The sequence below is a fragment of the Myripristis murdjan genome, chromosome 6, assembly GCF_902150065.1.
Source record: "Myripristis murdjan chromosome 6, fMyrMur1.1, whole genome shotgun sequence".
NCBI lineage: Eukaryota > Metazoa > Chordata > Actinopteri > Holocentriformes > Holocentridae > Myripristis > Myripristis murdjan.
The window spans coordinates 19,650,980-19,664,089 of NC_043985.1; the positions used below are offsets into that span (position 1 = coordinate 19,650,980).

Genomic DNA, 13,110 nt, shown 5'->3' on the forward strand with positions numbered 1-13,110 from the left:
CATATATGATACAAATGGCTTTATAGGGTTAAATAGGTAGTTTGGGTAGTTTAATCCAGACCACTTTCACTATGTTTGTGAAAGTTAGTCAGTGGAGTTAATCCACTTTTACAGCAACATTTTTTCCCAATGAACTCAGCCCATGTACGGCACATGACAAGAAGTCATTGGCTTGATCCTTACCGTAATGGCGGTAGCCTAATTTGGCAGTGCAAAAGTAATTTGCAAGGCTCATAATACCCGTATGAGCATACTTGCCAACTCTCCCGATTCACGCGGGAGACTCCCGATTTTAACCCTATCTCCCACAATGCTCCCGGTCAGTAATTTATCCCGCTAATCTCCCGATTTTACACTGAAGGGAACAAGTCAGACTGTGGGGGGTATTTGTCGCAATATCTGGCCATAGCTGCCAACATTCCCGTTTTTCCCAAGTTTCTCCCGTATTTTAGACTCATCTCCTGCCGCCCTCCCGTTTTGTCTTTTCTCCCGGGAATCTCCCGTAATTTGCAAGACCCAATTTTGTTTGTTAATAATAATGAGAAGCGCACAATAACAAAGGTTTTATTTTGAAAGCCCAGACCGGAAGCCGCCGCAGCTCAGTCAGTTTAACAGAAGTTGAAACACACGGCGAAATGTTTTTAACTGTAAATAAAAGCGCACATTTTTCAGCCTGTGTCAGACAGTGCCGAGTTTACTGACTAATTATTAAAAACCTGGATGTGTTGTAAATATCATCTTTTGCTGCTGACACCCCCCACCCACAGCCACAAAAATCTCCCGGATTTTACTACTCAAATGTTGGCAGGTATGGTATAAGTTTTGACTGTTTGTTTGTGACATGTTTAAAAAACGGAACCCTGTGATAATAAGCTATGATTACTGAAGGAAAAAAAAAAAAAAAACTCAGCAAGTCATGGTTTCCAATCAGTGCTAGATTCAGACTTTTCAGGCGCCTATATTACAGACATGTACGTGCTTTGTTGTTCCGGGAAAGGGGATGTCAATTTGACAAGCACTCTAGATTCGGTTTAAGTTGGGGAGATTGTGAGAAGGGAAACATTGTGTGCCCGAGATCCGGCAGCTACTCTCGTAGCTGAGGGCAGGTATGTACTCAAACCTGTGTTTATTATTAGGAATGTCGATCAGTCATTTTCGAGTTTAGTTTTGTTTTCTTTACAAAGTGAGTTTTCCCCTTTCTTATGATACAGTTATGGTAACTATATGAGAATTGACAAAGTTAATTGAAAATGCCTTTTGAAGACTCCTATTATAAAGTTGTAACTATACAGTCATGGTAACTATGACTGCTATTGTTACTTCCACTTGTAATTATTTTGTCACTGTCCCCTTCTTTGGTGATAATGCATACAAACATAGGAAGTCATTCAAAAATAAGTCTCTTGTTTTGTTTCTTTGAAGTGCCTCACCAAAAAGACAGCCATGTCCATGCTGCCTAATGCTGGCATTTTCCAGAACAAGGAGGAAAATGCAGTGATGACTCAGTACCCTTCCAAAATCTTTCGAATAATGATCAGGGGTATGTGGCAGCATAATATTTATCAGTGTCACTTTATAGAATGAACAAAATATGAGTTCAGATAATCAATATGCCTTTGTTGTTGTTGTTGTTTCAGATATTGTCATTGTGCGCCACCCTTTCTCTGTGTGTGTACCGGTGAACTATAAGGTGACCCTGAGTGTCTGTGCTGAGGGTACAGGAGTCCTGAACTACCAGTGGTTTACAGCTAATGAACAGGAGGTATGTTGAGGTTGTTAATTATAAAATGGAATGAGGAAAAACCTTTATAGCCGAGGGGAAATCTTTGCCACAACCTCTCAGTGACCCATGACCACCTTTTTTCTCCCTTTTCCTTTGCACAGTATTTCCATGGGTGTCTCTGATTAACCTAGCTATGATGATTGATCTCATTTTTTTTTTTTTTTTTTTTAAGGTTCCTGGCGCCACTCAAGCAGAACTGACAGTCAGAGCTCAGAGATCCCAGCTGTATGTGTGTCGCGTTAATGACCAGTATTGCAACTGTGTGTTCAGTGAGTGGGTGAAAGTCAAGGTGCTGGATGTTAATTCAGGTACGCCATGTGTCACTCTCTGTAGTTATTTATAATGCAGCAGCGTGGTGTTATGTGTAATTTGTTTTGTTTTTAAACATCATATATATTTGCGATATAGTCTGTTGCTTGCAAATGCTGCGGGCTTGAATACCCTGTTCTCTCTTGACAAAATTAGCTCTGCCGGGACAGTGGCAGGGGGAGCCCCATATTGCTGTGAACCCTAAGCCCCAGACAATCCGGCAGGGGGCGAAACTTACCCTGCGCTGCGCTGCCTTTGGCATCCCCACTCCACACTACCAGTGGTACAGAAACGGTCAAGCACTGCTGGACAAGACTAGTGACACGCTGCAGGTGAGGATGAGAGAGAGGAGTGTTTACTTACTTACCTCAGGGCTGGTTGTCAGTGTTTACTCTGTTCCATAGTTACTGTGTCATTCAACTGGCTGAGTGCCATGCAGCCCTCACCAGTCATGTAATGGATGGTGATGGATTTTGAAAATTTGGTTAATATTTTGCTCAAGGTTTGATTTGCGGTGAAGTAATACTGCGTGTATGGGCATAACCAGTCAGACAAACAATAATGGGAACATGATCTCCTGTTTTACCTGCAGATAGACCATGCAACAGCTGACCATGGAGGATCATACCTGTGCTCTGTGTCTAACATATTAGAAGAGAGATGGACAGACCCGGTTGATGTTGACATAGGTAAATTACAACAATATTGTATTTTAGAAATTCAACAAGATAGTGTATTCCATATTGCTAAGATGACATCGCACGTTTCCACATTCTTGCAAGAGTTTGAATGTATTTCCCCCTTTCTACTTCCCCCATTGTCAGAGATAGTCGCTTATTTAGAGATTTTTCCCCTTAATCCTCTCAGTGATTCCACTGATTTAGTGCTTAGACATTAAGTGTTTTCCACTCTGCTAAGGATTGGAGGTACTTTCCCCATCTCTACAGACTAAAAAGGAAGTTGACAGACTCCAAATAGTACTCGGGCAGAGCTGTAGACACACAACAGGAAAGTGATGTAAAGTGAAACTGGATACTGCAGTGTTTCTTCTTGTTGCCGTTTAAATGGTTTATGTTGTGGCATGTAAACTGTACAGAGCTCAATTGTTTGACTGTTTATTTAAAGAGGATGCTCCACAAGTGCTGCCCTGGGCAGTATCACAGTGTTTGAGATCTGCTATTGTGTTACTCTGATTGTAAAATATATATATATGTATTCTTTTTCTTTGTTGTCCTCCTTTTCCTGTCCTCTAGTGTCGACTGACCAGCGTCCTCCTCCAGCTCCCACAGGTATATTTCAATGGAAAAAAAAATGCAGTGTCAGCTCATGCTGTTTTTAGATTGAATTTTGTGTGCTATGACAGTATGTAGGAACCATTTGTGTGTTGGTATTTCCTCATGTTACTATAATTAGAATTCCATTTTGGTCTTTATTTTAGCCAGCGACAAAGTAGCTCTTCTTATTGGCAACCTGAATTACTCCCACCACCCGGGCTTGATGGCCCCCACTGTGGATGTACATGAGCTAGCCAACCTCCTACAACAGCTTGGCTTCAGAGTGGTTTCCCTCTTGGATCTCACCAGGGAAGAGATGCTCGCAGCCATTGACAAGTTCATCCAGCTGCTTGACAGGGGTGTATATGGTGAGAACAATATGTGCTGATGCATTGTCTTCATATTTTAATAATATCAGGAGTGTTAATTCTGGAATATCCTCTCCTTAATTCATGTTTGTCCTCAGAGGAATGCTGACAAGATTATACAGAGATTTTGTGGAAACAAACATTTCAGACTACGTTGCTTTGTACTTTTTTCAGCCCTTCTCTGTTGTTTGCTCATCGTGAGTCATGAACCCACCCTTAAAAATTGTTTGCCTGTCTTGGCTAAGCTTGATTTAAGTGGGCAGATAAGAGATGGAAAGACGGGGTGTGAGCCTTTTAATGTTCAGAGCCTGCCTTGCTATATATAGCACTTTCTAACCGCATGTAGTTCATTGAGATGGCAGATTTATTTAGCATTCGAAGAGGGTGTTTAGCAACCTAACAAGCTGTCAGCTTAACTTCTCCCTTTGACCATGTGTTAACCAATCCTACAGTGTTACAGCAAAACAGTAGAGAGCATATAAGGACATAAAAACGCCTAATGATTAATCACCGGAGCTTACAGCCTGAAGTAAACACATTCTTTCTCCTTGTAAAATACACTACTGTCATAAATCAGTACAAAAGTAAATGTATTAATATTAAAGCCATATAACCAACTGCCTGATTTATTAAATAATAGATGAGGTCAGTTTATTGTACAGTGAAAAACATCATAAGAAAACTACATTGTGGTGTCAGAATATTCACTTTTACTATCCTGTCATCTATTTGATGAAAAATGAAACAGACATAGATCAGAGTTTCAGGTGAAGAGCCAGAATGTGTACGTGCTTTCAAATGTGTCAGATAGACCTCAGACATCCTTTGGTTGCGCAGTCACTTTCATCTATGAAACATTTCTTGTTAGGATTGCAGCTGCTGTCCGTTGTTCAATCTCAGGGCTGTGGATTGTTTCAAGTATAAAATGATTATAGATGATAATAGTGTTGTACTGGTGACTAAATGTGATCTTGTCATTCTTGGCAGGCCTTTTCTACTACGCAGGCCATGGGTACGAGCGCTCTGGGAGGAATTACTTGGTAGCTGTTGATGCGCCACAACCGTACCGACCTGAAAACTGTGTGTGTGTGCAGAGGGTCATGCTGAGCATGCAGCAAAGGAGGACTGCGCTGAGTGTAATCCTGCTGGATACTTGTAGAAAATGGTATTTTCATTGAGATATGACCATCAAATATAGATTTTCAGCAGATATGTTTATTTCAGTCAATTTTTACTTTATCAGTATGTTTGAAGAGTTTCTGATGATTGCATCATTCTTATGTTAAAAGCTGCCTTTAACTTTTTCAAGGTACAACCAAGACTGCATGTCATCAGTTATCAAGCCCTTGGAGCCCAGTGGAAATACTGTTTATGGTTATGCCACGTATGTACTAATACTGTATCACTTGATTCATTACAAAAATGGATTACCAATGCAATTAATCAGTGTGCCAATGCAAGCAATATTTGTGTAGTGTGAGAATATGTGTAAGAATATTATTGGTTTATGAAATTATTATTTTTTAACCCATGCAACATGTTTCTTTCTTTAAAGAAAATCCAAAATAAATCTTGGCTTGTCATCTGCGGTGGTGGTATAGACCACCACAGATAACCACCACCATTTAACAAATTTATCTTTGCAGGTGTGAAGATGCTGAGGCTTTCGAGGTCCAAGATGGGGGAAAGAGCACAGGAATCTTCACTAAATACTTGAACAAACACATCCTACAGCCTGAAAAGGTCACCCATGTCTTGGAGCAGGTGTCGGAAGGTATGTGCACTGCTGCTGTCATGTTTTTGATGAGATGATGAATATCTTACATGTTGCTCTGCCACTAGCAGTAGATGTTTTTTTTGGATCATGCTGTGATTTTAGCAGGTGAGTGGAGGTGGTGTTTACTATAGTGTGACGGGTTGTTCCATTAAAACTCAGTAAATAGAGCTGAGGGGAACAATATGTTTTGCAGTCTGTTGGGTAGAGCACAGACAAGTTGATAACTCCCGTTCTCAATCACTGCCAACTCATTTTGAGGTTGTTTACTAAGGACTTGCAAGTAGCTGTGGCTGGGCAGGGGTGGGGACTCATCATGTTGTCCCCTCCTGAGTGTGTGTTTGGTCGTTTGATCTCTGTAATAGCATAATTTTGGGGGGTAGTGCTGCATTAGCATGTGACCTCATTCTCTGGAAATTCACACTGTTGGCTGGAGAACAGCGAGAAACCCGAGATCTGCAGAGTCAAAGACAGCTGCCGCGCTGTTTGTGCGCCCCCTGCCACTGCTCACACGGGCCGGGCTTCCTCACAAATCAGTCCTGCTACTAGGAAAGGATGCCCTGCTGACAGCACTGTGCGTGTGTAGCAAATGAACCCACTAGAAACCACTAATGAACCACATGAATCATTTCCTGTAGGCCTCATTAGTTTGACTTTTGCCTCTTTGTATTTTTCTGATTGGAAATCCCAGAGCTACAATATGGACAGTGGCTTATTGAACAAATTGCCAAGTGTCCCTTGTTGACTTTTGATCTCTGCTCATCTTATGTGGGACATATTTAGAAATGGAAAGAGAGATGTTGATGATGAACAGCTGTCTTCTCATCCAAAATGAGAACATGAGGAAGACAGCTTGCGGAAAATATTTCTGAAGCTATCTTCTCCAAAGTGAATCTGTATCCAAGGTCTTGAATGGGGTTTTGCTCCCTAATTTCCCTTTTCTTCTGGCCAACAGTGTCACCCTGAATCTTGTGAGAAGTTGCAGTATAAATGTATTGGTGCTACAGGCCTAGTGATTATCTGCTTTTTCTTTGACCCTCCTGATGGCAGATTTAGGCAGAGACCCACTAGTCACAGGCAAGCAGGCGGTGGAGATCAAACACACCCTGAAGGAACCACGTTCCCTCACAGATCCAGTCAGGACCACGGGCCACACGAGGGAACTCCACCTGCGAGACGCCTGCTGGAAACAAGCCAATGGTGAGTTGATGAAAACGCCACAAGCATTTTAATGACTCCAAATCTCAGTTTTTCTTTGATATCGTTATTAAACAGCACTAATGTCAGTGCAAATTGATGAGTAAGTTTATGTAAATTAAATTCTCGATCTCAGTGGATGTTACCTCAGTGCAATTATTCATTTAAATATCAGCTTTAGGAAAGCACTTTTCATAAAGATTCCCATTTCTTCATCTGATGTCAACCTGAAAGCAACAGACTGTGCTGTTCACTGTTCCTCACACCTCCCACACTTCAGCATGTGACAATTACATGTACGAAGAAGCACATACATTGTGGTCTCCTCTCCTGTTTGTGGTTAAACAAAACAGGAAACCGGTTGACATGACTGGTTGTGTTTTCCTGTTTGATGGAAGGATGTCTTCTTGTCACAGCACAACTTCCTCAAATTTACTTTTCTACTTTTGAAATGGAATATTCTTGTCATGGATTAATCTGAGAATCCCCTCACTTTCCCCCAGATTAAATGGAAGATAAACCACCAACTATAATTAATATAGCAGCGTAAAAAGTCCCTAATGTGGTTAATCAAAGGCTAAGCAAAGTCAGACTTACTTTTTGAAGAATTCAATGCTGTATAAAGAAGTACAGCCTAAATAAAATGATTTAAAAATATGTTATCACTGGTCTTAAGTGTGTCTAAGAGAGGATGTCCTGTCAGATGGTGAATTCATCTTTTTTTCTTCCTCTTTAGAGCTGCCCCAGAAAAAGCGGCTGGTGTTTCTTTGTGGGGTTGAGGTGGAGGTCAGCTTCTCAGCTCTGTTCTCTAACGTCATCGTAGCTTTTGCCACCGTGAAGAAAACAGGACCCATAGCCCAGGACTGCACTGTCACTCTCACAAGCATACCAGTAAGTGCTCTTATTGTCTCTTGAAGCTATCAGACATGCAATATAAATGCAGTTATTGCCTGTCAGTGCAAAGTTTAAAGTGTTTTTCAACATGAAGTTGAAGAGATTAGATTATAGTTAGCAAGTGTTCAGTTTCTATTGTTGTGATGGCCTAAGCCCTCCTGTTACCTTCAATTTTCAAATAAAAATATTAGTAATATTGGTAAATATATTAATATAATAATAACAACAGTTGTTGTTGTTATTACAACAACAACAACAACAACAACAACAATAATAATAATAATAATAATAATAATATACAATAATAATATAATAATAAATATTTTTTATCAACAGGGATCAATTTGACCCCAGTAAGTTAAACCTCCAGAAAATTATTATAAAATATTTGTTCACCCACATTTATGTGTCAGGTAGTTTATGTGTTGTTGACTACCTAAACAGAACCTTTATATAACTCTCTAACACAGTATCACTCTACTGCAGGCGTGGTTATGTTAGCTCCATCCAAAACAACTACAGCAAATGTGTGTAAAATGTTCATATTTCCTATATGATTTATACAGCTAAAAAGCCCAGGGTCAAACTGACCCCAAAGAACAGATACAGATCACTGAAAATATTTCATCATGTTGATTTTTTGTTTACTCAGTTGTCCCCATTAAATTAGGAAAAGTCTTGAAGTGTGAAGCAAAAAATATATCATGTATTTAGAGGAGTTAAACATTGAATGGGATCAAACTGACCCCAAAGATAATAGGAGGGTTATAATAGTGTCCTGGGAGTGTAGATCCAGTACAGCAGATGATTGTCTAAAGTCTTGAACTTTATGGCAACATCCTTTGAAATCTGATTTATTAGTGAGTATATTAAACATTAAAGTTCAGGGTAAAATCTTTTCTCCTTTTTCCTCATGTATACTTGCAAACGTGTCTGCATCACGAATTCCTCATGGCTTACCATGAGAACTACCAGCAGTTTCCACTGAGCAACAGTAATTTCTCAATGATCACCATTCATGGCCAAGTTTCACATCTCTGAGGAAGTTTTGCCCATATTTGGACTTCCTGGCTGCTAATGCTGAAGTGAGGAACATGCAGGAAGTAGTAATTTGGTTTCCCTCTCAACGACTAACCCTTGGACCACACTGGCATCTAGTGGTCCATTTCATAATGCATTCATTTCTAGGACTGCATTATGTTGTGTTGCAGCATTCACATAGTGCAGTCACTGTAAAAGAAGCAGATCATTACTGAGACTATATTTGAAAATGTTTGATATTAGCTGATTAAATACCGCTGACACTGATGCATCTTTTATCCCACTCTCTCTGACTCTGTAGGCAACAGAAGACATATTCTCTGGTCCTGGCAGATCTGATGAGATGGACTCACTACTATTTAGGCAATCAGAAAACCCAGACTGTACCCTGCGGCTGTGTGCTCTTCAGAAGCTTCAGGTATTAAAACACTGATATAGAATGTGTCCCCATGCTGATCCTTTTATGTTTTCTCTGAATGTTCAACATCATCAAAGTCCAAAGATGAATGATTCGTTTTGTGGAATAATTCTAATTCTAATTTGTTTATTCTTCTCCTTTGTTAGAAATCGCTGGTTATCAAGGTGGATCTACACTATACTGATATGGACAATAAGCTGCGCCTTACAGAAAGCCAGCAGATGGACATAGGAAAGCCCCTGGTGGCATCATGTGAACTGTACAAGAGAAATCAGGCAGGGACAGCCAAGAGACAAGAAGGCGCTTCAGCTCAGAGTATGGGCATCATTTCAAGCAGCAAGCCACCGCTGTGTCAGACTGTGCCCGGCTCATGTCGTCCCTTCACCAGAAAAGCAGAATGCACAGGCAAAGTCACAGCTGCCAGGAGCAACGAACCTGAAGAGAACGACGAGAACGATTTTCAAGACCTCACTCTTTGACACTGAGCCTTTCTGGTTCGGATATTGTGTATATTTTTGATCCACATGCTGTACATTTATCAGTGTGATTAGGAATTCCTCATTACTAATCATGAATTTCCTCCTGTCAGATGTTTTTTGAGTGAAGTAGTGAATAATGAATGAATGAGTGAATGAAAATTTGAATGGCTGTACATATTTGTTGTGTAGTGACTTTTTTTTAAATTATTATTATTATGTCACCGGATCCTTCGGTTCTCAGCTTAACACTCAAGAAAAATAAACACTTTACTTAACCGCTGGTTTAAGCATAAACTGTGTAATTATAATTGTAATAATAATAATAATAATAATAATAATAATAAATAATAAATAATAGCGGTGGCTCACACTGGTTCATCAGTTGTACGCTTAAACTGTAAATAAATGACAGTAACTTTGACTCAGAGTTTTAATTCCCAGTCTATCAAATGACATCAGTTTCTCTAAATATGAAAGGTAAAGGTCTAGCTACTTTATCAGCACTTTAATTATGGCTCTACTCACATTGCATGTAATGGAATGAGGGTAATGGTAAATGGTCAAAATGATTTGTCAGTTCCAGTTCCAGGTCAAAACAAAAACAACACTAAGCAAAAAGCGAATTACACTGATCAGATAATTGCTAAAACTGGATGTGAAAGATGACACTTGGAATTACAACCTGTAAATTTTTTGTTTAGCTGTAGCTCATTTTCTGAGCTTATTTTGGCAGCTGGCAGTAATTTAGGCCACTAAAAGGTTATGCCCAAGAAGCCTAAAATATTAACTTTTCAAGAAAAAAATAAAAGACTTAACTTCACTTTTGTGCCGAAAACCTGACGCTTTTAGTTGTCATCAATCAATTTATAATGGAAAAGGCGGACGATTTTGTGCTGCAAAGTGGTGTCCTCTAGAATGACTGTACTCTTAATCGTAATAACTAATTTGATAGAGTCAAATAAAAGTTTCAGGAGAATTCATTGGCTGACATAACGGGTGCTATGGTAAGTTAAGCTCAGCTGATACAAGTTTATTCCTATTTGTGTTGGACAAACGTAGTCCCACGTGCCTAGGGTTGTGCTCGAAAGTAACATTACTGGGTACTAAGTTATAAAGTGACAGATTAATGTTGAGAAAACTGCACACAAGTTAACATCAGCTTCTTGTCCACGTCTTGTACGATAAAATGGACGATAACTAGCAAATGAGTTATTGTTGCAAAATCCTAACGTTAGCTATGTGCTAATGTCAGCTATCTAATGTCCTGAACAAACTGAGAAGTGACGTCGTCTGCTGCTCTTGTAACTAATACTTGAAATATTATAGGGACATATTACAGTACAAAGTCTGTACAAGGGCATGCTAAACTAAGCAATGCGTTGTTACGTCACAGATTATTGACCGTTTTCAGCCGCTACATTCTTTCCAACAGTGTGAGTTTTGTTGTAAACGGCAGGCAGACGAGTACATTAAGCAAGTTCTTCCCCTTCTCTTCCACCAGCCCCGGTAGCTCGCCGTGATCGTATAGTGGTTAGTACTCTGCGTTGTGGCCGCAGCAACCCCGGTTCGAATCCGGGTCACGGCATTGCGAAACAATGTCACGGCATACGGGCTGACTTTTTTCTTTATGATAGTCATGTACTTTGTCCTGTTTTTACTTTTTACTGAAAATTTGTATCTAAATTTGTGTACACATTTATTGAGGCCATGCGTATTGTGTTACGGCTTACTGTATGTCCTTTAGACACCCCTAGAATAGCAGTAACAAGTTAGCCAATGGACTCCGGCTAATATTTTCTCTTAACAAGTCCCATCTGAGAACGCTGTGTAGTTGTATTAGTGAACGCGTATATCATAGTATGAATTCATATAAATTTAAGCAGGGTGGTAACACTATGGTAGAGCGTGATCAAAGTATTTCTCCTTGTAACGTTACGTTATCTCATTGTGCTTGCCTCCTGTGAATGAAATAACCCTGAAATTGCATTGTCAGTCTTGTTTCTGGAGCTCCCCTATGCCTGGACCCCCGTCTAGGACGCTTGGCGGTCCCCAGACCGTTGTGTATTTTACTACTACTGACCACAAGGGGGCAATAGTAATTTTTCTTCATTGTACAGCGCACCAGCGATGACTGGCCTGAGGGTGGCAGGCGAACTCAGGCGTTGTTCACTGCATAACAGGAGGAGTTATAATAAATAATAGCTGATGTCCTAATTTTAGTATGTCTGGCTTAAAGTGTAGCACATCACTACATGCATTTACACCCATCCAGCTCCAGCCAGACAACTTTGATAGTTTACATTTGAACATTGTACTATTATACTTACACTGAAATATCTGTACACCTGGCTAATGGCTTCTTGTCACCCATGGCAGCATGTCAGGCTGGAATAATTTTTCTTCCCTCAGGCGAAGGATGAGTATGCAAATCACTTAAGGAACACCTAATAACCCAGCATATGGACTGCAACAGGCATCTTGATCCAATCACTACTTTTGGTCGGGGGGTACTTGGTAAGGCAAATCAAGAGGTCATCAGTACTGTGAGTCCCACTGGGGATGCTAAATGAGGACGCGTGGTTTACATCAGCTGTCCATACAAATGAAGCCAAGGCATTAAAGCCATCAATCAGTCAGTAGCTTTGCAAATTAAACGTATAGACCCATATTTAAGTTTTAACCCCATAAGGCATATCTGACAAACCTCACAGCTGTTGAGGTTCAGGTGCAAAGGTAGTCCTTAGGATAATTGTAGCTTTAGAAAAATAACATTGGGTATTAAGTGCAGAGAAATGCCGCACATTCCCGTTGGTTGTGTTTGACGTCAGTCTTCGGCGGGACCGCCCTCTTTCTCAACTTGCAGCGGTGAATGGTGAGAGATGATCCGCCACTCGACCACAGACACACAAGGGTGAGCTACCTCTGGATCTGGATGCGGGCATCCCTGGATTCTGCTCGTCCTGGCACAGGCCTGCTGTACATAAACTCAATGGGACAACAATGGTCCGCACGTCGGCGGGCGAATCCGTGGCTGCTGCTCGTCTAGTGGAGCGGAAAATGTGGTCAATGTGACATTATTTGCATGCTGGTGTTGAGTTTATTGTTCTGGTCGTAGACGCAGAGCAGCAATTCTCTGAGAAGATGTTGAGCCGATTCATGAGTGGCAGCATCAGGAATCTTGAGAGAGAATACAACTGCACCGTCAGACTGCTGGACGATACGGAATATACGTGCACAATTCAGGTTAGTCACCTGTGCCTCCCTCATCCTGTCGACCACAGTTTATTCCCGCCGCAGAACAGATAATAGCGCTGCAATTGTCTCTGACCTGGCAGAAGGCGAGTGTTTCAGCATGGGGACTGCAAGTGCCTGCATGTCCCGCTGCTGGTGTGTGTGTGCCACAAACCTTTTTCCTAATTTCGACTGTATACACTTATTTTTGCCACTTCACCCAAACATTGCTTATCAAGGGGGGATTTAGGCAGTCTACGCCTAGCTCCACTGCGAAAATCCTTAACTGAAGTAGCAGGCTCTGATGGAGACACCAGGGAGTCCTGTAGGACAGACATGGAT

At 40.8% G+C, this 13,110-nt stretch overlaps 2 protein-coding genes and 1 non-coding gene across 5 annotated transcripts in view; all 3 read left to right on the top strand.

Moving 5' to 3' along the window:
* Window positions 1-425: 425 nt before the first annotated feature.
* malt3 (MALT paracaspase 3) lies at window positions 426-9,939 on the top strand. 2 transcript variants are annotated; one of them, XM_030052733.1, is made up of 15 exons: window positions 426-808; window positions 1,423-1,540; window positions 1,638-1,762; window positions 1,956-2,091; window positions 2,249-2,424; window positions 2,685-2,781; window positions 3,346-3,381; window positions 3,531-3,734; window positions 4,722-4,899; window positions 5,044-5,118; window positions 5,381-5,508; window positions 6,559-6,708; window positions 7,442-7,596; window positions 8,942-9,058; window positions 9,205-9,939. In XM_030052733.1, the coding sequence occupies exons 2-15, from the start codon at window positions 1,444-1,446 to the stop codon at window positions 9,535-9,537; spliced, it is 2,007 nt and encodes a 668-aa protein (XP_029908593.1). In that variant the 5' UTR covers window positions 426-808; window positions 1,423-1,443; the 3' UTR covers window positions 9,538-9,939. The 2 variants fall into 2 exon arrangements, with proteins under 2 accessions (XP_029908593.1, XP_029908592.1); XM_030052732.1 differs by lacking the exon at window positions 426-808 and adding an exon at window positions 990-1,106.
* A 1,111-nt stretch (window positions 9,940-11,050) lies between these two features.
* On the top strand, window positions 11,051-11,122 carry trnah-gug (transfer RNA histidin (anticodon GUG)). Its single transcript has one exon. It is a non-coding gene; the product is annotated as a tRNA-His (tRNA).
* A 1,324-nt stretch (window positions 11,123-12,446) lies between these two features.
* Window positions 12,447-13,110, top strand: part of frmd5a (FERM domain containing 5a) — a 72,730-nt gene continuing 72,066 nt past the window's right edge. For both annotated transcript variants that reach the window (XM_030053775.1, XM_030053776.1), the window contains exon 1: window positions 12,447-12,780. In XM_030053775.1, coding sequence (XP_029909635.1) covers window positions 12,679-12,780 — 102 coding nt within the window. In that variant the 5' untranslated portion in view covers window positions 12,447-12,678. The remainder of the gene's footprint in view (window positions 12,781-13,110) is intronic.

Bases quoted from the DNA above. Each gene is read 5' to 3' on its own strand.
- malt3 (XM_030052733.1), top strand. From the start codon at position 1,444: ATGTCCATGCTGCCTAATGCTGGCATTTTCCAGAACAAGGAGGAAAAT. The intron at 2,782-3,345 runs GTAAATTACAAC...CCTGTCCTCTAG, and splicing joins CCCGGTTGATGTTGACATAG to TGTCGACTGACCAGCGTCCT. The intron at 3,735-4,721 runs GTGAGAACAATA...CATTCTTGGCAG, and splicing joins GCTTGACAGGGGTGTATATG to GCCTTTTCTACTACGCAGGC.